At 54.2% G+C, this 21,227-nt stretch overlaps 1 protein-coding gene across 7 annotated transcripts in view; it reads left to right on the plus strand.

Annotated features, from left to right (window-relative positions):
• Positions 1-21,227, plus strand: part of PAX5 (paired box 5) — a 144,197-nt gene that overhangs the window by 14,164 nt on the left and 108,806 nt on the right. For 6 of the 7 annotated variants that reach the window (XM_086628767.1, XM_086628768.1, XM_086628771.1 and 3 more), the window contains 2 exons: positions 2,438-2,502; positions 3,817-3,945. In XM_086628767.1, coding sequence (XP_086484893.1) covers positions 2,438-2,502; positions 3,817-3,945 — 194 coding nt within the window. The remainder of the gene's footprint in view (positions 1-2,437; positions 2,503-3,816; positions 3,946-21,227) is intronic. The other variant, XM_086628773.1, reaches the window with a different exon arrangement.

Genomic DNA, 21,227 nt, shown 5'->3' on the forward strand with positions numbered 1-21,227 from the left:
ACCTCCCCAAAAGGCAGTCGTAGCTCTAGGAAAGGGAGAGATTAAGCAGCTTCCAGTCCTATTTTGAGCCAGTTTCCGTACTCTTACCTCTTGCTGCGTCCTTGCGTATTTCCACACGGATCATGTCCACACACCCACTGCCATTGCATCAGAAACCTGTGTCGTGATTTGCCACCCAGTTATTTGGCCGGAAATCTTGTTCTTTCTCATATGCTTGTGACTGTGGCTAAGATCTTTCCCTTTTCGTAAAGGTGCAAAATCCCTTTCTAAAAATGCACACAACCTTTTTGAGTCAGTCTGTTTACCCAGAGAGTTGTTTTTGCCAGCCTAGGAGCACGTCGGGAGAACCCAGACCAAACGATCGTGACAAGAAACCTGCGATTCGCATCAAAACACTTGGCTTTAGAGTGAAATCCTCCCAGTTCCATGCTGCAGTCTGTGGGGTTTATCTTCCTATGTAAAATTAAGTGTATACCTAAAGGCTTTGCTGGTCGGGACGTTACACGCCGAGGGTGCAGACCCTGCTCCCGACACCCGTGTTCGCCACTGAGGTGCACAGCGGGTGCCGCCCTGAACCCATCGGGAATCACACAGCGTGGTTCTTGTCCTGCTGTGGGGAGGGCGAAGCCGAGCCGTTGGCATCCCTGCACCGGGGAGGAGCGAGAGGATCCCCGGGGCCGTGTGGCTCCTCTTGGGGCAGCTGTCGCTGCTCTTGGAGAACGTCAGGGCCTCTGGGGCGGACAGCGCTCAGCACATCCCCGCTACTGAGGGTGCCTTTTAGCACATGAGTTTGAGCTGCTGCCCCCGTATATGAGTGAATAATAACTATTATTATTAATTAATAACATTAATTAATATTAATAATAGGCCACTCTTCCGCAGCAGGAGCAACTCCGTGTGATTAAGGCTTAATTAATCATTGCGATTAGTTTTGCTCAAACAAGCCGAGAGCTGCCCAGCTGCTTCAAAGTGCTCCAGTCCTCCGTCCCTCCGGAGATGAAGATGTTTATGTGTCAGAAGGCGCCGGACACCCTTCCCTCACCGCAGCGTGAGGGGGCCCTTGTGCAGGGGATCATTCCCAGTCTTGCTCACGCAGGGTCCCAGGTCTCTGGCTACACAGTCTGCCACCGAAGCTGCTTGCACAGCTCCCTCTGATGCTCACACCAGCCTGGCTGCTCCAGCACGTGGCTGGGGAATTTGCTGCCGAGGAGCTGTCCACTGGAGATGTCTGACACCCACCAGCTTCGCTCTGGGGCTGGCAGCCGAAAGCTGGCCTGCTGACAGACCTCGCCCCCGCCAGCCTCCGTCGGATGCTGTGGAGGGACGGGAGGGGAAGGGGACGGCAGCGTGTTCTCTGCTGGGATGGGGCTGGCTGTCACTGGTGGTGGTTCCTGTGCAGGCTCACGGGGTGACTTTCCAGCACGCGAGCGCTGTTTGTTCCCTTGGACGCGTCCCCAGGCCCACTCCGTCTCATGCCTCCCCTCCTCTCCCCTCTTCCAAACTCACGGCAGCGGGAACGGGAGAAGGGCTTGTCGGGTGAAGAGAGGAGGAACGCTTATGGCAGTGTGGCTGCTGAGTACGCGGTGCATCAGGCAGGGCGGCTTGCGCAGCGAGCGGTGTGCTACCCCTGAGCCCGTTACGGTTCTGCTGGTGATAAGACCGTGTGTTCTCCGGAGGCATTTCAGAGCCCGTCTTTTCTTTTTCCCAGGGGCATTGGCAGGTGAGTGCTTGGCAGAGCACCTCTGTGGTTCTTCCAGCAGCCGCCCTCTGTCTTGCAATGCAACACATGCCTTCTAGTTTATCTGTGTTTCTGAATTTTTCCTGATGGACATCATTATAAATCAGGCCAGAGGCTGTCCCCAGCGATAACAATGTCCTTATTCAGCTTTTAAGATTAGCGTTTAATCCAGCATGCTTTTGTTTCAGTATTAATCTGGCTAAGTGGGTTCTTTCCAGAGGTGTCTGAGTTCTGTCGCTGTGTGAGCACTGTGCCGGGAGTGGTCTGGGGGCAGCCTCGCAAACGCGCCCCAGCACCCAAGGGTGCAAGTCACAGCCCAATGGAACGATTGGACTCGGAAGCATCCGGCTTCTGAGGAGGGGGTGCTGGGCCAACGGGTGCCCAAATAGCAAAGCATCTCTCTCTCCCAGGCGGTGAGGACCAGGTCCTCAAAGGCACCGAAGCACCAAATCCTGCAGCGTCCTGAGGAGCACGTGGGAGTTGATCACCCCGGTGTCCCTGAGGGAAGGGGCTGCAGGCGAAAATACGGTCCTGGGTCCACCCGCCAAACCGTGCTCCTTCAGTGGGCAGCGAGGGGACAGCACGCAGAAAGGCATTTTGCTGTTGATGGAGGTGTCCTGTTGCGAAAAAAGTGTCTCTGTTGCCTCCTGCAATTGCGTCCTTAATGCTCAGTAGTCGTTTCTTTTCAACTACACGCAGGATCATACGGACGAAGGTGCAGCAGCCACCCAATCAGCAGGTCCCAGCCTCCAGTCACAGCATAGGTAAGGAAAACTTTTTTTTTTAATATTAAAAAAAATAGCATAATGGATTACAAATATTCTAAAGAACTTTTAATCATTCTTATGGACAGATAATTCTGCATAAAACACTTCAGCACACGTGCTAATGCGCCTTCTTTGTCATTCTCCAAGGGCTGAACATAGTAAATGAATTTTATAAATACTGCTAAAAGGTTTTGAATTTTACTGATTATTATGATAAATAGCTTTCACCATGAGACAGAAAATTGAAATCTAAACCAAAAAACCCCCACTAATGGGGGTCTATAGAATGTCAGATAATTAAAGTAATAAATCAAGAAAGGGATACTTATTCATAACATTTTCTGCATCATTAGTCAGTAAGTAGTTTTGAATGTGTTTTTTTCATCTATCAACCATCCCTTCCATAATTCTTTGTGCACTTGCAGTCTTGAGTGAAGAAGTGGCAAAACTTTTCAAAACTTTAATTCAGCCGCAGACGGGCGATGCTGTGTCCCGAGACGGGCGATGCTGTGCCCCGAGGCGGGTGATGCTGGTGGAGGGGTGTCCCTGGGGGGGACCGAGGCATCCACAGCCCTTCACTGGGTTGACGGGGTCTCTTGGGGTGCAGCTGTGCCATGCCGCAGCAGGGACGGAGAGGCTCAGTCAGGGCTCAGAGCTGCTTTCTTTTTGTCCTTGTTCCATGCAAGCTGCTGGGGCATGGGTAAGACCTTGCTCCACAGGTGGAAGGGCGATGGGCTGGGGGTCCTGGTTTCCCTCTGCCTTCACACTATCACCTGTGAAATGTGCGCATGGTTTCTGACCCCCTCAGCGAGGGTGGTCTGGCATGGTGTGATGCGGCGCGGGCGTTGAGCTGCCTGAGATCTTCAAGCTCGACAGAGGGGTTGCGCTGCAGCCCCGTGTCCCGAGCCTTGCTCTGAGAAGAGCCCAAATAATCTCAGAGGAGGAAAAGCCCCCGCACTTTGCTGTGGCTCAAGGTCCGCCGCTCTGTGTGGAAAATCAGGGTGGAGCAGAGAGATGTTGTGTCCCAGGGGCTGGGGTCGATTAAGACAACGCCTTCCCACTGTGCCTTGCTTGGGACGGGGTGACCGGCCCGTGCTTTGGCACCGTGCACTAAGGGAAGAGCATCCCCCATCCTACAGCGCACACCCTGTCCCCTTGTGATGGGGCAAGGGATGGCTGTGCCCCAGGCTGCTGCAGCACGATGTGGACTGGGCTGGGCAGGGGTCCTTCCCAAGCCGGAGGGGCTGTGGCAGCCGGGTACGCTGGTGCTCATATCGTCCTGCTCGCTGACCGCCTGACTTTGCCTTGCAGCCTCCACGGGGTCTGTGACCCAGGTGTCATCCGTCAGCACCGACTCTGCCGGCTCGTCCTACTCCATCAGCGGGATCCTGGGAATCGCCTCCCCTGGCACCGAGAGCAACAAGCGCAAGCGGGATGAAGGTAGTGGGAGCTGTTTTCTGGTGGGGGCGTGGGTGCCGATGCGTTGCCAGGAGGCGTGGGCCGGGGCGGACCCTGCGTTCACGGAGCTGCGGACGTGCCCTAGTGCTGTCCCGTCATCCGGTCCTCTGCCAGCAGTACTTTGCCGAGGTCGTGGCCTGCCCGGGGACCGTCAGCAGGAGCCAGTGGCCAGAGGCAGGACCTCTGCAAGGAGCAGGGGCTTGTCTGGGTGTTTCAGAAAGCAGTGGGGGTGTGTCACAGTTTTAACGAGACCCTCCTTCCAACTGGGGAAGGTTTATGTGCCGCCCGTGAAAAGGGGAAGAGTCACCATTACTTTGACTCTGTGACCACCTGAAATAAAAAAATGTCTGGGAGGTGTCCCTGTCCACAAAGAGACAGAAAATTAAACACAGAGCTGTCCGCTGTCCTGCGTCTCTGCAGGTCCCCCCGGTGCCAGGGGCTTTTGTCAGCCGAGGGGAGAGGAAAGGAGCACGTTGTGGTTGGGATTGGATGTTGCCAGTGCTCCTCGGATCTGCTGCCGGGTTTGTCGTCCTGTTTTGTTCTGTGTCCTGGCCATTCTCCTAATGAAAACACTGCTTTGGAGAGAAGGATGCTGGGGATAGAGTGGAAGGGAAAAGGAGAAATTCTGCTTTGATCAATTTTATAAAATTGCCTCTACTTTGATGCATCCCTTTTGTTTCGCAAGAGCTTTCAGAGTGGAGTGGAGGCCAAGACCGCGGATGTGCATGGGGTAGCGGAGGGGACGCCGGCACCTTAGCGGCGATGCTGCGGTCATGGCTGTGGAGGGAACGCAGAGGAGGGGCGGCTGCGCGTCCCGTGGCAGCACGGCGGGGCTGGGGGTCCCACCTGCTCTTGGCAGGGGGCTGCCGTCCCACCTGCTGGGTCGGGCTCCTGCCCCCTCCTGCGGAGCACCGCCGGTCAGGTCGCAGAGTAGTGCTTGGTTTACTGAAACTGGGGGAAAAACTGTGAGAGGTTCGTGGGGCTGATCTCAGCCATGTGGAGAGTGGTCCGATGGTGGGAGCGTAAAGCTCCCTGTGTTCAGGTATTTGCGGAACGTGCCAGTGTTAGTTGTCTCTGCGATTGTACGTCTCATTTTTTTTCCCAATTCAAGGCCACAACTGCATAGATAAATATATGCATTAAAGCAGATAGGGTTGAAATTTTGTATTTATTCAGCTGCAGCAGGAGAGAGGCCGTCTGTGGTGAACTTCGTCACAGCCCTGTCCGAAGCACCTGTTCTTGGGTGCCTGCAAGTACTGAAGACTCTGGTTTAATTACAGAGAAAAGATTTACATGTTTCCTTGGAAAGATCAGAAGCAGAGCTGAGAAATTCCCCAGCTTTTGCCCATTCATTTTTACAAGACAGCACATGATTTCTAAAACAACCCCCATCATTTTGGCAGGATGAGTCACAACTTCTGAGCTCATAAGCCGGACAGCAATGCTGTCCTCAGCAGACTATTTAAACTGCTTTTATCAAAGGCCCAGGGCTGCAGATTTGGAGAGGCATAAACAGATACTTCATCGTCTTTGTGTGTTTGAGGGGATGTCAGGAGCATCCATGAGCCTTTCCCAGCCAAGGTCCCCCTGCGTGTGTGGGAAGGAGGTGCCCACGGAGCTGTCGCAAGGCTCCACACTGCAGGTGACGGGGAGGTGGACCGCGTATGCCAGCCTCTACCGTGCAGAAGAGAAGCATGTCGTCTTCTAATTATGGCCTGTATCGTGATGCAGATGCACAAGGGGGCAGAGTTAACTTTGCCATTTCCCGACTCCAGAGAGCCGGAGAGAGGCTACGGCTGTAGCGAGCCCCTCGCATTGCGTCTCTTACCAGCTCGCGCCGTTTCCCAGTAGCTGTTGCAAGGGGTGTGCCCACTGCTGTATCTCCCTGCCAACATCTCCTGGAGCTGCAGCCTGTGCCACACTCGTCCGGTGGTCCCGGCTTCCTTCAGCCGGTGAGAGACACAGGGTGGATTCGCCCCTCCGGCTTCCAGCTGCAGTGAGTGCTTGGTGTAATTCATTACCCGGTTTTGTTCTCCTCACTCTTGACATTTTTTTAGCAGATGTCACCAGTCTTTAACCCAGTGGGGAGCTTGCTGGGTAGCAACAGGGGCAAACCAAATCAGACAGTCTTTATTGGTTTATATAGCTGAAGGTGTCATTTTTTTCCCTGTTGTAGCATGGACTTGGAGCAGATGTTCCTTGGTGGGGGATCAGTTGCTTTCACTTGTGGTTACAGGACATGCTACTGGAGACTGACACAGGAGCAGGCTGCTCCGTATCGAGGCGGAGATGCGGTCTCTGGGCAGCACCTTTCCATTTCGCCCGCAGATTGCCTCTCCGAGCCTCGTGGCTGTGCGTTGCCTGGCCCTGCAGCTCAGCCAAGGGCTGGAGCGGCGCAGATGTGTGGCAGGGATGTGCACAGTGATCCTGCCGAGCCACCTTCCAGTGATCAGGATGCTTCAGGGAAGCCGAGGGTGGGCAACGAGACCCTGAGTTAGAGCGGGCCGAGTGCTCCGTCCAGCGCTTGCGGCCAGCGGCCATGCCAGGACTGGTTTCAGTGCGCTGTGTATGGGCAGTTCGGTGGCTGGTGGTGGTCCCATAAGGGGACACCTGACAGGGTCCGCGTTACTGGGAAGTGCTGAGTATCCCCTGTCTGAAAGTCAAAGCTTTATTGATTTAAGGATTAAGTGATCCCTGGTGAGCAGTGAGCAGGGCGAAGGGACCTGCGTCCCCAAGCAGGCACACAGGAGCGTGGGCCAGTGATGCATAGGGTGCGTTTTGAGGGTGAGGGAGGTCTCTGGGGTGTGAGTGCTCTAGAGGAGGATCTGAGGATCTCATGGGGAACGAAAGGCCAAAGCACAACAAGGCAGAGCCGCCCCCCTGTCTCCCTTTGCTCCTCTCTCCCCAGCCCTGGTGTCCATCCCACAGAGCTCGGCAGGTACAGGAGAGCGGGCAGAAGGGCTACAGGAGCAGAGTGATGCTCCTGGCCTGTTCATACTGTCCCAGCTGAGAGGGATCCTGAAGCTGACACCTGTACCGGAGGCATGGGACATGACTCTCACCTGGGATCTCCTTGTGAGCCGATGCTGCCTCTGCAAGAGAGACACATCTCTGTCAAAGCAAGGCAAAGCCCAGGACTCCTGCTTCTGCGAGAGCCCCACTGCCCATGCTCTGCCCACTGCCCCTTTCCGAGCGTGGTCACCTCCCTGGGGTGAGGGGAGCGTGTGGGGGGCGATGCCAGCGGCGCAGGGACGAGCTTGCTGGAGGAGCAGCGCCGAGCCTTGCGCAAAGCCCGCTGCTGCCCGTCAATGGAGCGCTGGAGCTGCTGGTCTGAGCACTTCCTGTCCACACACCGGCTTTGCCTTTGGCACGGGCAACTGCCTTTACTCTGCTCCAGCCGCAGCTGCTGCCAGGGCTGGCCTGGGGCTGGGGAAGGGGCCTGGTTCCCATATCCTTGCAGGGAGGTGTGACCGGCTCCCGATGGGTTTATCAAGAGAGACTGGAAGAATTACGTGAATCTCTGTTCTCAGGTCCCTTACTTGCTTTATGCAAAACCATTTCCCTACACGTGAGTGATGACCTTTGGAGCAAATACTGCATATGTTGATGAGGAGCTGCATGCCTAGGTGTTAGTCTTCTACCAACCACCTGGTTCTGCACCCCTGGACATTCACATCCTTTTAGCGGCTTAGCCCAGTCCCAGACACACCTCCTGACTGGTGCAGAAATATGCCCGTGCCCTCACTTCCAGCACTGAAACACACAGAAATCTCTGATTTGGCAGGTACTGGGGGCAGTTTGTGAACAGGAGCAGCAGCCAAGCCAGGCAGAAATCTGTTTGCCTACGGTAGTTGCTCCGGGATGCCCGTTGTGCTGCTGATGCTGCACCTGTGCTGCTAAACTAGAGACTGTTGGTGCAGAACAGGCAGAAGCTTTGTCCTGCCCATCCTGCTGTGCTTTGCACCGCCCCAGCGTGATCTTGGCACGTGCGAGCGGGTGTCCTCTCCGCCAGCGTCTGCCAACGTCAGGGTTGGCACCGGGGGTGGCATCGCTCCGCTGCTCAGTCGAGATGCGGCGTGATGGCACAGCGGGTGAGAGAGTTTCCTGGCAGCGACCTGGGAGGTGCGAGAGCAGTGGGGCTGTTTCCTTCCCTCGTGTCGATGCAGCTGGTTAGAGTGGAAGGATACGTGCAGCAACGAGCCCCTGACTGCAAACTATTGGCTTGGCCCTGGCCCTCGCCAGGAAACGCTGTTGGAAGCCAGTCGAGCAGGACACCCTCGGCAAAGCGCCGCACAGGATGTGAGTGTCTGCTACCCATCCACCCACTCCTTCTTGCTGCAGAAGAGATTTGGCAGATTTAAATACCTGCACTGAACAGCTGCACGGACCATATTTCAAATTCACTGGTATAGAGTCTTCTCAGCGGTGGAGGCATTTGGGGAATTGAAACTAGCATAGCAGGAGACCTTCACTCGTATGAGTTTTTTGGTTCCATTCTCACCAACCATAACCCTGTGTTGCTGTTGGCATCTGGTGTGATGATGTAGGTGCTTGTGCTCTGTTTTCTCAACTCTCTGAAAACTGCCTTTCCTTTAAATGTAGACTCTGTGATTTTAAAGGCATTTGGATTACAGCTCTCTATGTAGGAGGAGAAACCTCCAAGAGGGGCAGGGACGCTGAAGGGGATGAGAAGAAACTGGGGTGAGTGCAATGCAGTGCCTTACAAACCCGTCTGATGTTGCAGTCACCTCGTTTTCATGCAGGGATGCCCCAGGTGAGACACATCCCGGCAGCTCTGACCTGCCCAGTGCTGAAGATGCCGGGCACGTCTCTGTTGGCGCCGGCGCTGCTGCGGCTGCGGGAGAACACACCTGTAAGTGCTCAAATGCAGACATGGGCTCGCCGAGTCCACCACACATCTGGGGACAGAGGGACCAGGAAAAGCAAAGCAAGCATGACTAAACATGAGTGAGGACTAATAACACAGACAGTATTTCTGCATTTCATGTCTTTCCACTGTATAAGGCCTTTGAACTGCGTTTTCCCAGTGGGACAGGAATGAGAAGCTGCGTTCACAGCAAGGCACAGACTTGCAAGGCTGCGGGCGTAGATGCCTTGGAGGCTGCACGACAGACAGTCAGCAGCCTCCAAAGGGAGCACAATGCTGAAGAGGTGCTGCCAGGGTCTTCTGTCATCTCCTCATGTGGCCAAGGGACAATGTGGCTTCCAGGGCATCTGCTCTAGGAGATTGCAGGGAAGGCTCCTGAAGTGTTTCCCCTTTGGTTTGGCTCTGCTTCTTTAAACGTTGAATGCCAGACCCACAGCTGGTACCCAGCTCCACTCAACGTGGTCAGGTGCAACGCCCACAGTGCTGTCCCCATCTGAGGTCTGCCCCGTGACCTGCACTGTGTTCGTGCAGCACATGAATTGTGCCCAGGGGCATCCTGCTGCTCTCTCTTCTTGCGCTGGAGACAAACATCTGCCCATTCTGCTGTCTTGGTCCTGCCGTCCTGCCCGTCTCCTCCATCCGTCCTGGCAGCAGGGAGCTCCCACCTCGTCTCTGGGCCGTGGGATGTCCTGGCTGGGCTGAAGCCCTGGGTGGTGAGAGCATCTGCGGCGCACCTGGAGAGGTCATAATGAGAGCCCTGCCAGCCGTGGGCTTAGTCCTGAGCATGTAAACCCCCTTTCCAGCCACTGCTTTCCAAGTCTTTGTAAACACTGAGTAGATCTTGTTGTGGCTTCCCTGGCAGTGAAGGATTTTTGTTCTTCTGTCTTCGAGGGCCAGGATGTGGAACTTCTCTGGCCACCCATGGGCCCCTCTTCCTGACAGGCAGTGCTTGCAGACGACCCGGGTCCTGGTTTTGTGGATGCTCTCGGGGTACCACTCATGCTGGGACACCTCCGGTGAGATACTGCTCTGATGTGAAAGCCGCTCCTCTCCTGATTAGGGGTTCATATCTTCTCCCACTCTGTACTTACTCCTTGGAGTTTCCTGAACAGGTTTAGGCACTTTTTGCCAGGGGAATTAGAGCATCCCTGTCGGGAGGACTCACTGAACGAGGGGTCACAGCACTGGCAGGAACCGCGGGGTGTTGGGCAGTGCTGACATGAGACCGTGGGAGGTGAAGGAGCCCACGGATGTGTTTGTAGTGCCTGTCCACACTCTGGGGCATTGGCAGGATGAAAACATGCGCTGCAGCCAGTGAGTGATGGAGTTTGGTGCAGAAATTAACTGCTGGCGAGGTCCCGTGTTGAGGGAAGTTCCTGCAACATCTCTTACCCCTGACAGTCTGTGGTGGGGATCAACACTGTCCTCTCCAGCTCCTCTGTGAGGTCTTCTGTACTGTGCAAATGGTGTGCAAAGGCCTGAAGCCTTTGGGGATCTGGACCACAAGGGAAATGGGCAAAACCAGGAAGACCGCGAGGGGGGAAAAAGCAGGAGGTTATGGAGGGAAAGTTATGTCTGCTGACAGAAACTTGAACTTTATGATGCCAAAGTGCCGAACGGCGAGTCCGGGCAGTGGCGAGTGCGGAGGGGACACACAGTGGGGCTGCCGTGCCAGCAGAGAGGGGGCCTGGCCGTACCTCCTGGCTGTCCTGTGTGGCGGGGCAATGCCTGCCCGGAGCGCAGGGGCACGCAGATGCAGACCCTGCTGCCAAGTCAGCGACAGCCAGAAAGAAGCGGTGGAAAAGTGCATGGAAATCAGAAACCAAACTCTGTCGTGAGGGCGGTCACGTGAAACAGGTGGACTCACCAAGTCTGTGCAGAGGTTAAAGAGAAGGAAACCCCCTCCAGTGTCCCAGGGAAGTGCTGGGGTTTGCTTTGGTAATTGCCAGGTCCGCTTTAGCAGCACTCACTCCCTGGCGTTGCCTTTCCTCCTGGGATAACTGCAATGACCGTAATGAGATGAAGCCTTCAAAGGGGACGAGGTTTCACAGGGTCAGCAAGTACTGATTGGAATTTCTCCTGCTGATGCAGACTGCCCTTTGTGCGCATGGGTCCTTTCCTGGTGTTGCAGGGCGGGGTGATCTGTTTGTCCCGTCAGTTCATTAGCTCCTCGAAAGAGACAGTTTTCCCTCACCACATGGGCACTGAAATCGTGTTTTTAGAGTCTGACCCGGACTTTGCTAGTTACATCGCAGTGATGGCTTCATCTGTGCTACATCCAGTGCAGTCTATGGCTTGGTGGAGGTTTTATTATTTTTTTTAATTTCACTGAAAGCTTTTTTCCTAAGTCCTTAGATATAATTTCCCACAACACTGGGGCTTTTGTTTTACTCTTTGCGTTTACCGTTTACACACCTTACACAGGGCATTCGGAATGTGCTGAAGTGGCAGCAGCCCCCGGCCCCGCTGGTGGTTTGACACTAGCAGTGATGATGTCACCCATGGATGGTGCTGGGTTGACACCAGCAGTGACAGTATCACCTGTGGTGGGAGGTGAGTGGTTGGCGGAGGACTTTGACTCCCCTAAGGTGAGAGACTAAAACCCTTGGGTGTTCCCAAGAGCCACCTTCCATCCATGGGGTTATTGGTGTTGAGCTGGTCACCCCAGACATTAACAAGTGGAGCTCAGCTGGCAGAGGATTTCTCTTTGAGAGAAAAAGAGAATGTTTTGACATTGGTCATGAAATTCTAGAGAAAAAAGAATAAATGTGGGTCGGTTCAGATCTCAGCTGCGGCAGCGTTAAAACGGTGCAGTCTGGGCTTCTGAGAAAGTTCTGCACATCTAAATTCATGAAAATGAAATGAAAAGGCATTTCAACACCAAGCTGTTCAGGTGTTCAAGGGCGATGTGTTTCCATGGGTGCTGCTGGGGCAGGGCGGTGTTTCCGAGGAGGGAAGGACCAACCTCCTCCCAGCCAGGTGATGGAACCTGCGGGCTGAGGTCCTCCATCACCGGGACAAATCCCTGCAGCTCTGTAGGACAGCTGGAGTGTCCCATGCGCTCACAGCCGTCTGTGCACCTTCCTTGCCACACCCATGCTCTGGGGTGCTGCTACCGGTGGGCAAGTGCGTTGGGATCCCTGCGGATATGGGGCACGACTGACGGACAGTGGTGGCTGGTGGGCAGCTGTTCCTGGGGAAGGACATCCCCGTGCCTCGACACTTGGTGGGTTTGGAGGGATGGGCTGGCCCTGCCCCAGCTGCCAATGATGCTCGCCCGTGGATGGTTTTAAGCGTTCACAGCTCAGTGCAGGAAAACTCCCCGCCAGCGCAGCTGCCCTTTCCGAGTGAGCGGGTTACCGGCTGTCTTGTGCACACGTCAAGCGTGTTTGTCACTTTTCTCCTAATGCAGTCCCCGGGGCCCCTATTTTCAAGAGAGCCCTCCTCCAGCTCCAGGGTGAAGCCCTGCCGGTTTGCCACTGGCGTCGGCGGAGCGGGGATTTTCCTGGAGCTATGTTAATGAAAAGCCCAGACTTCCACTGCTCCTTACAGCCCCGCTGTAGCTCCAGCTGTTCTCATCAGGAGCTGTCGAGTGCTAGATGCTTTTCAAGGAATAACCTCTTCATATCGGTTTAGCTAAAATCCAGTTTAGGGGTAGACGTCTTGTCAGAGTGTCCTGATGATGTCAGTACTGGGGCCGGCCAGGATTCTTTTGTAGGAAGGTGTTTTCCAAAGCAAAAGTAGTTTTATGGAAAAGCAGGACTTGTCAATTTTGATGGGTGTTTGTTACAAATGCTAATGTAAAGTAAAATAGAAAGGTCATGAGTGAGATGAATCGTTCTGATTTTATCGAGAAATTGACGGCATCCCGAGAGGAGGAAGTGCTGACTGCGTGTATGTACCTGTGTGTACTGAACATGTGTGCACCTACCTCTAATGTATCTATTGCCTGCATAAGTATACAGAGAGAGGTGATAAAAGTTTTGCCTTGGGATGGATATATTATATTAATCACAGACTTTCACAATTAGCTTTCCACACCACAGATGATGGTAGTGATCTTTGAGAGAACTGAAGAACAAAACCAAGAAAAGACTTGTTTGGGTTTTTGTCAGTGTACCCGGTTATTTTTGTGACTTCCTTTTCAAACGATGTGCTGGAGCGAGGTGTTTCTGTGAGAGGAGGGTCGCACGCGTTGTGTGATGCTGAATTTTTCCCTTTTTACTCTGTGTGTATATCTGCATTGCTTGGTTCTGTCAGAATACATCCGTGCTGTTAAAATAAATGCTTCGATTTGAAGCGTGTAAGGGGAGCTCTCGGGATCCACAGGCGGCTCAGCCTGCGCTTGCCCTGGAAGAGAGAGATCTGGCCAGCTGCAGACTATTCCCACATGAAAGGTCCAATGCCAAAGCATTAAGTAAATAATTTGACACCTCCGTGGTAGCAGGAACTCCCAGAGTATCACATATTTCAGTGTCAGGCTTGGAAACAGTAACGACTTTCCCGTCGCCTCATCCTGTGTTGACTCTGCATAGTGGGGAGGGCACCCGTGCGGGGTGCGAGCCAGCCAGGGTCTCCATCCCACCTCCTGAGTCTGCTGTTCTTCCTGGGGGAACAGCAAACTGGGTTCTCCTGTGGGTGATGGCGGGTTGGCTGCCTTCTCCATGGCTGCATGGAACGCAGTGCGAGTGCTGGTGTTACCTTGTAGGGCTGAAATCTGCTGCTGCCACAGCTGGTGCAGAACTCAATTCGAGGTTACCGGTATTATTAAGTCGGAATTATTTCCCTGCTCAAACGACAAACTCCTGAAATCCTGAACGACAGCGGAAAGCTACTTTTTCTGTTGGTGCTTTGGGAAGAGCCAGAATTAATATTTTAAGCTGTAATTGCTGTTGCTGCCAATCGGGAAGTTCCTGGCAAGTGGGCAGCACAAAATCAGTGAGAGCCGGAAAACGTGTGTGTCCTGGAAATGGAGGTTTTCTCCAGTTCAGTTTTGTCTGCCATGGCCTTTGTGTGTACTTTCTGCACCGAGGCTTACTTATTGCTAGAGGTGGTTGCACAGTATTGACTGAATCTCGTCAATTTGGGCCTCTCCTAGAATTTGCAGAACAGCCTCACTATTTATGAGTCCATCCATTATTCAACAAACTCTGGAAGGAAATGGAACACAGGCTGTGGGGTTATTCACACCAGACTTGGTGACTGCATTTTGCACCTTGTGTAGTTTTTAGGTAGTTACTGAGTGGCTGATTGTACTCAGCTCACAGAAGCGCTGGACTCATGGCCACGGGCTGTCTACATTGTCTGGATGTGCCCAAGTCAAGAAGAGCACCTTCACAAACTTGTCATGGCTTAGTGACCAGCATACAGCAGAGCTCGGAGAGAGCAGTGGTACTTACAGACTGACAGCGGTTTACTTGCTGTGTGCCGTTCTGGAGCACAAAGCCCTGGCCCGGGGCTTGTTCAGCTGTGGAACTGTGGATGGAAACAGGGTAAGATGCATTTAGCAGTGTGTGTGCGGTGGCCCCAGCGCAGCTGGCGTGTGCAGGGCGCGTGCACGTGCCGTCAGCCTCCAGAGCCCAGGCTTTGCATGCCCTGCTCATCCCGAGGCATGGGCAGCCTGCGCATGCCCTGTGGCTCTCTGAGGTCCCAGACATTCAGCAGCCCAGTAGAACAGCAGCAATCACCATCAGCAATCAGCAGGAGCTTTGAGCAGACGGCAGGACATCCAGATGTGCTGCGCAGATATACAAATCTCTCCTTTTTTTCTTTTTTTTTTGCTTGAGCAGACTTTGCAGATGGAAAAAGAAGATGTAATTGGGAAAATCCAGACATGTGGTGTCCCTAACTGCCCCAATAAAGGGTTGTCAAGCATTGGAACAGGCTGCCCAGGGAAGTGGTGGAGTCACCATCCCTGGAGGTATTTAAAAAACATCTAGATGTGGTGCTTAGGGACATGGGTTAGTGGTGGACTTGGCAGTTCTGGGTTAATGGCTGGACTGAATGATCTTAAGGGTCCTTTCCAACCTAAATGATTCTATGATTCTACATGTGTCTGATAGATGAGGCGTTCCGCTGGTATTTTGCTGAACTTCCACAAGAAGATGAATTTCAACTTGTTTTCCCACTTCATGTTCAGCCAGGCTTCTTTTTTCCATCTGTACCTCTGGATGTCTGTCCCAGCTGGTCTGAGGTTTGTTTCCCGGCACTCTGGCTCCTGCCATGACAGGGGCAAGCACAGTCCTTGCGCTGACGCACCCAGCCATGGATCTGGGGCAACTTTGCAAAAGCTCTACCTTGGAGTCAGTTTCAGAACCACAGCCTTTGCTGTCTTTATTTTCCTCATGAACCTGGGCTGTGGAGACTGGCGTGTATGCGGAGGTGCCTGCACAGCTGCCTCCTTGTTTTCGTGCGTTCTCACTTCTGGGGCATTGACTATCCACATAACGATGGCCATGACTACAGAGACAGGAGGAGTAGTCAAAGTGCTTGGACTTCTGAGAGTGGCCAATGTCTTTTCTTCTGACAGATGGCTAGACAACTTGAATGTGGCGTTTCCTCATGTTTTATCTGCTCTGAAAATCTGCTGAGATGCTTGTAGTCAAAGTATACTTATGGTAGCTACTGTGAGGTTATGGCTCTGGCAGGAGACTGATTTTCCTTTGCTGCTGCAGTTCCACATCACAGGTGGAGGTTGGAAACCAAGGGCCTTGAGCTGAGGTGCCTGGTGTTGAAAGGAAATCCAGTTAAAATCTGCGATCAGCTGGGCACTGACCTGACTGATCTGCAGCATGGCAAAAGAGATGTCTACAGCGGGGTCAGGGTATTGGAAATCTGTCAGGGACTAACACCAGTGAAACGTGACGGCTCTCTGGTCACATGGACGCTCCGTCTTCATAACACAACAACCTTGTAGCCACGTACTGGGGTGCCAAAGTGGTGAAACGTCTGAAGGCCGCATCCACTGCTCCCTGGATCTCTCCAGTCACCGGCTGGCTGAGGATGTGCAGCTGTTGCCAGCTCTCTGTCTGTTCAGCAGCTTCCTGCAGCCCTGTTGTCACTGTACTCCAACATCTTGCAAACAGGCGCAGAGCTGGAGAGAAGGTGTCCTTGTAGGACTGAGCTTCAGGGACGCTGGTGGGCAGAGCAGACAGGCGCTGGAGGGATGTTGTTCTTGTGGGAACGGTGACGTCACCGAGGGAGGGTGCTTCTTTCAGGTGCTTTACATGAATCATACCAACTTCTAGTCGAAAAAGTGAAGAATGCGATCTGAAAGTCAAACTTGGGGTGAGGAGGCATCCAGAAGACAGCTGTGGTTGAGTGGTGGCCATCTCTCAGTACAGAGCTTGGTTTTGGCTCGTTGCAGCAGTAGCCAGCGGGGTGCGGGATGTTGCGTTGCCCCACGGGAGCCGGCGTGGAAGGGCCTTTGAGTCCACATCTCCACATCGTCCGACGGCCAGGATGCGTCTGCTCCTTGCCCGTTTCATTGTGTCATGAGAGTGCAGGCGCAGCCCCACGGGAGAAGCCGTGGGATGGTTGGTGAACATAGTGTGTGCATTGAGGGCTGTGTGGGGGCTGAGCACTTCAGGTGAAGACCCCAGAAGATCTTATATCGACTAAACACATTTCAACCCCAGCCCCTTGTAAGGCTGAGCCATTACTGTTGAACTTTGTGGTCAAAGTATTCCTCCTGGTTTCACTTTCCTTGGAATACAATTTCCTGTCGCTGCTGTCTCTGGGCCATTTGCATGTCAGATGGTTCTTCATTCGGAAGGTCTCATAACAAGCAGTGGTTGTCATAGGGTACAGCGTGCCGCAGCTGCCTGGCCACCCTGAACACCGTTCCTCTGAGTCAGACAGGTTTTGTGGCAGGATGCTTTCAGAAATCTCAGATCCTTCGGATGGGTATGGATCTCTTGGTGGTCTGATGTAAGGGCTCGAGGCGCGTGCCTGCACGCCGGCAGCTGGCGTGGTGTCTGGCGTGTTAACTGGAAAGCCTTCAGCGACTGCCACTGCTTTGGGACTGGACCCCTGCAGTGTGGGGGTGGGCACGTTCCCGCTCCCTCTGCTCGGCCCGTTGTCAGCTGCGGGCACAGGGAAGCCCACAGACCTGCCAGCGAGTGGTCTCCCTGTCTCAGAGGCCGTGTTTGTCAGCTGCTGTGGCTGGAGAGAGCTCGGGAGCCTCCCACCATGCCAGCGAGCTGCTCTACGCTCCCTCCCGTCTGCCTGTAATGGATTTTACACCTGAGCGGTTGTTTTTGGTGGTACAATTCCTACCTGTCCCAGATGGGACGTTTTGTCTCTCGTTACAATTCACAGAGCTGGACGGGGCTGCTGGTCTCACGCTGTGCGGCACCGACGCATGATGCCCTTGTAAACATTACTGTCAGCAGTGGCAATTCCATCTCTATTGTCCCAATAAGATTTCATGCTTGACAGTGCCTGACTTTTTTCTTCTGTAAGTCAACTAATAAGAAATAGTCATGTAGTGGGTTTTCTCTTCTCCGATTCCTCGGTTTTCCAGTTGCTTCCCCAAGAACTGGCACTGGCCATCTTCTCCCCGTTCTGTCCCAGGTTTCCTTCCAGGCGGGAGGAGGCAAGAGGAGGCACTTCTGGAAGAGTGAGGTTCTGTGACACAGCAAAGCCCGTCTTCTCCTGCCTAGCCCCAGGTGGGGGGACAAAGGATGGTACCCATCCATCATGGCCTTGGCTGGCAATGTGGACAGTGGCCACGGCCTGGTGTGGGTGGTCCAGGATGGGAGGAACACGATTATAGGCGTGCTTGAATCCAAGGAATTTTTTGGGAGAACTGTCTTAAGTGTGTGGCTTCCCATTCTCCCTCTCTTACACCCACATGGTCCGTGTTGCAGAAGCATTTGGCGCCTGATGGTCTGACCACCATGGCACCTTAGCGGGTCAGTTTACTTTAAAGAGGGAGGTCAGAGCATGGGAATGCTAGGAAATCTGTCTGTGGTTCCCTGGGAAGTTACTGTCGGGTGTGTGAAATCAATGTAAACCTCTGGGACCTCCTGGTCTTGTTCCCGTTTACCAGGTCACCCTTCCAGAGCCTCCTTGCAGCCATGGTAGGTTCCCGAGTACGCTCCCTCTGAGGATGCTGTGGATGAAAATGGAGCCATCAAGTCGGTGACTTGGCTCCTGAGTGTGAAACTGGTGCCGCTTGACCACTCCGTGAGTGGTGGATTTTGGCAGTGGGGTATCCACACGTGGTTCGCCTGGCCAGTGCTGCAGTGTGAGCCTCCAGCTGACGGTGGCCACCAAGGACGAGTTCTCACCGTGCTTCCCGGGATACTCATGTCCTCTGTCCGGGATGCTCATGTCCTCTGTCTGGGATGCTCATGTCCTTCGTCCTGCCCTCAGGCCCTCTCCTGCAGAGTGGCATCTCCCCCAGCAAAGCGGGGGCTGTGGGAGGAGCTGCCGTGGTGGGCAGGGGACGCTGGGCAGGGGTGGGGGGCTGCCCCCTGCACATCGTCGCCACGCAGAGCAGGTCCCTCAGAGCACGATGGAGGTGGTGATCACCGGCTGAACCGATCCCGCTGCGTTTGCTAGGGTCGCCCTGGCTTCAGGAGAGGCACGAATATTCCGGTGCAAGCCGTGTGCTGCGGCATCGCCTCACACCGCCCGCCGTGGCACTGCGCCTGCTGTGCACCCGTTTGTCACCTTGGAGACGAAAACCAGCCAAAATCGTTCATCTCTGCTCCATCCTGTGGTTTGCCCAGCCGGGAGGCTTTCCTCACCTCTGATATTTGAAAAAAAGTAATGGTGCTGCTGGAATTTGCTCCCTGACGCCTGTGCTGAGTTTGTAAGCTGGTCACATCTACCCGGTTACCACAAAATTGATTCTGGAGCCTTCTGTTTAGAGACCCGCGAGGTACCTGCCAGGCAATTGCGCCGTCTCCATCAGGCGCTGAGCGAACCCGTCAGTAATCGCCATTGCGAGTGGCGCAGAGGTCTCTCCTCTTACCCGCAGTGCTTTCTCATGGGCATCTCTGTAGGAAACGGCTATATGGGTTGACACGTGGAATGTAGACGGTCACTATGCAAGTGTATACCTGGAGTATATATGTGTACGTACACGTGTAGAGAGAGTTCTATGTGTGTGTATACGCACAGCAGTGTGTTCCTCGTACCTTGTTCTCTGGCTTTCTGAATACGTGGCCCAGATTTCGAAATCAGCCTTCGCTATACCTGTGCAGCCTCTGCCCAAAACCTGGTTGTGGAGATAATTGGAAGTGCTGTGACAATTGCCCCGGTAGCTGGCCAGCCTGGAATAAACACACCTGCATTTTTCTAAGGTGCCAAATAATTTTTGGATGCGCCACAGGCAGTTTGTAGTGGGTAGGACTTTGCAAACGGGAGATCTTTGCTACATTACATGTTTGGTTAGAGCATCCTTTCTTCACCAGTGGGGAAACTGAGGCACCAGGAGCTGGAAAAGTTGTGCTGATTAACGTTCCTCTGATTGCACTTCTGCTCCACTTCGTCTTCTGGTCACCCACCACAGCTGTCGGTGCCGGGACGTCCATTTTTGTCACCGATGCTCATGTGCCAGGCCTCCAGCCCCGTATCTGGCTTGGCCCCATCCCCTTTCCCTCTTGCTGCAGGACTTGTGCTCTGTGGTGGGTCACTGCAATGGGGTGTTCGCTTGTCAAGTGAGATGTTTTGGGGCCTTGTGCTGGCGGTCATCTCTGGCTCTGGAAGGTGGCAGCAGCAAGGGGGAGTGTCTTGCACGTCAGTTTGGTACAGCAGCGCCAAGATGTGCCGTGCCGTGGTTAGATTGTTCCGCCAGGGCAGAGGAGACCAAGCGTGGCTGCGGTGGGAAGGGGTGGTGAGCACACTCAGATGCAGCCCCCGTCTCCATCACAAGGTGGGCAGAGCTCCCCTGCAGCCGCCCCACGGGCTCCTGCTCCCTGCGCTCGGTGCCGTGTGTCGGAGCCTGCACATGGCATGCAGCTGTTTGTCGTGGGAATGGTGTATAACCTCCAGCAGCTCTGGCCACCCCCTCGCCTCCTGAGATACGGCTGTTTGGGGCAGCTGCCGAGTGCGTGAGAGTCTCTGCTGACGGGACAAGCAGAGATCTCTGTCAGCAACTGATGAGCATCGTGGGAGACGGGCTGGTGGGCTGGGGTGGGTGCACCACGTGAGAACCGAAACCTGGCCGTCGGGTGGGTGCTGGCGACTGTTGAAAACAAATCATAAATGGCAATACCAGATACAATTGCACTGGGATGGCAGAGGTCCTGAGCAGTCCTGATGGGCTGCCGATAGTCGGTTGAAACAAATTGCCCGGCGCTGTGATACCTCAGCTCCCAATAACAGAGGGCAAATGGCCTTCCAGGGGGAGATATAGATTTTCCTTTGAGATATGGAAAGGGAAATAAATTAAATTATGTTCGAACATAGGGTTCTCTCTCTCTCTCTCTCTCTCTTTAAGGAAAAGAAGGGCAGAGAGAAGGAGGAAGGGAAGTGGGGGGAAAGAGAAAGAGACAGAAAATAAGCTTCTGCAGGCATTTGCAATTTAATTGATATTTGGCGGCAGGAAGCCAATCAGTATAAGTAAATTGACGTTATAAGATAAAAATAATCGCCTAATGGGATGTCTTCCCCCACGGCTGTGGCAGGCCAAATAAATACGGCATGGTGTGTCGAAGCAGCGTGGCGGCCGTTCCCGGGCACAGCCTGCTGCCACTGCGCCGGCGGGCCTCGGCGCGGGCTGCGGATCATTTTTATGGCATCTGTCTCCGCTCCCTGAGAGCAGGCAATGAGGGGTTGCACATTGATTGCCGCTCCAGCCAACGGCGGCTGAGGGAGAGACCGTAATTAATGGCTTTATTTGCTGGAGCACCGCTGAGAACAATCGACTGTGTTATGGTAACGACTGGTGCCCATGTTCCGGCGGCGTGGGGAGACGTTGGAGCCTGGTGCACAGCCCCTGGGCACGGTTGCCTTCCCGAGGGCAGACGGGAGCTGTTGGCACTCGAGGGGCTCTGCTGGCACAGGCGGCCTGCGCAGGACTACGCAGGTGCGGTATGCCAGTGGTCGGCTCCTCGTTCACCCTAGTGGTGTTGGTGGAGCAGACTCCGGCTTGGCTGTCCATCCACAGCTTCGGGCAGAGCTGCTGCACTGTCCTTGGGCAGAGGGACGTCAGCAGTGGGTGCCGGTGTGCCGGTGTCCCACTGGCCAGGGTAGTGGCCTCCCTGCCTGACCCTGCTGCTGTGCAGCCGCCCCGGCCGCTGCCGTTGTGCCTGCCATGCGACGGTAGCGGAGCTGGCTTTGTACCTTACAAGTTTCCTCTCTTCCTTTTCTTTTTCTAAAAACTAATCTCTTTCAGAGGTGTCATCACAAAACCCAGCTGTTT

Source organism: Tauraco erythrolophus, chromosome Z, assembly GCF_009769465.1.
Source record: "Tauraco erythrolophus isolate bTauEry1 chromosome Z, bTauEry1.pri, whole genome shotgun sequence".
In the NCBI taxonomy this organism is placed as follows: Eukaryota; Metazoa; Chordata; class Aves; order Musophagiformes; family Musophagidae; genus Tauraco; species Tauraco erythrolophus.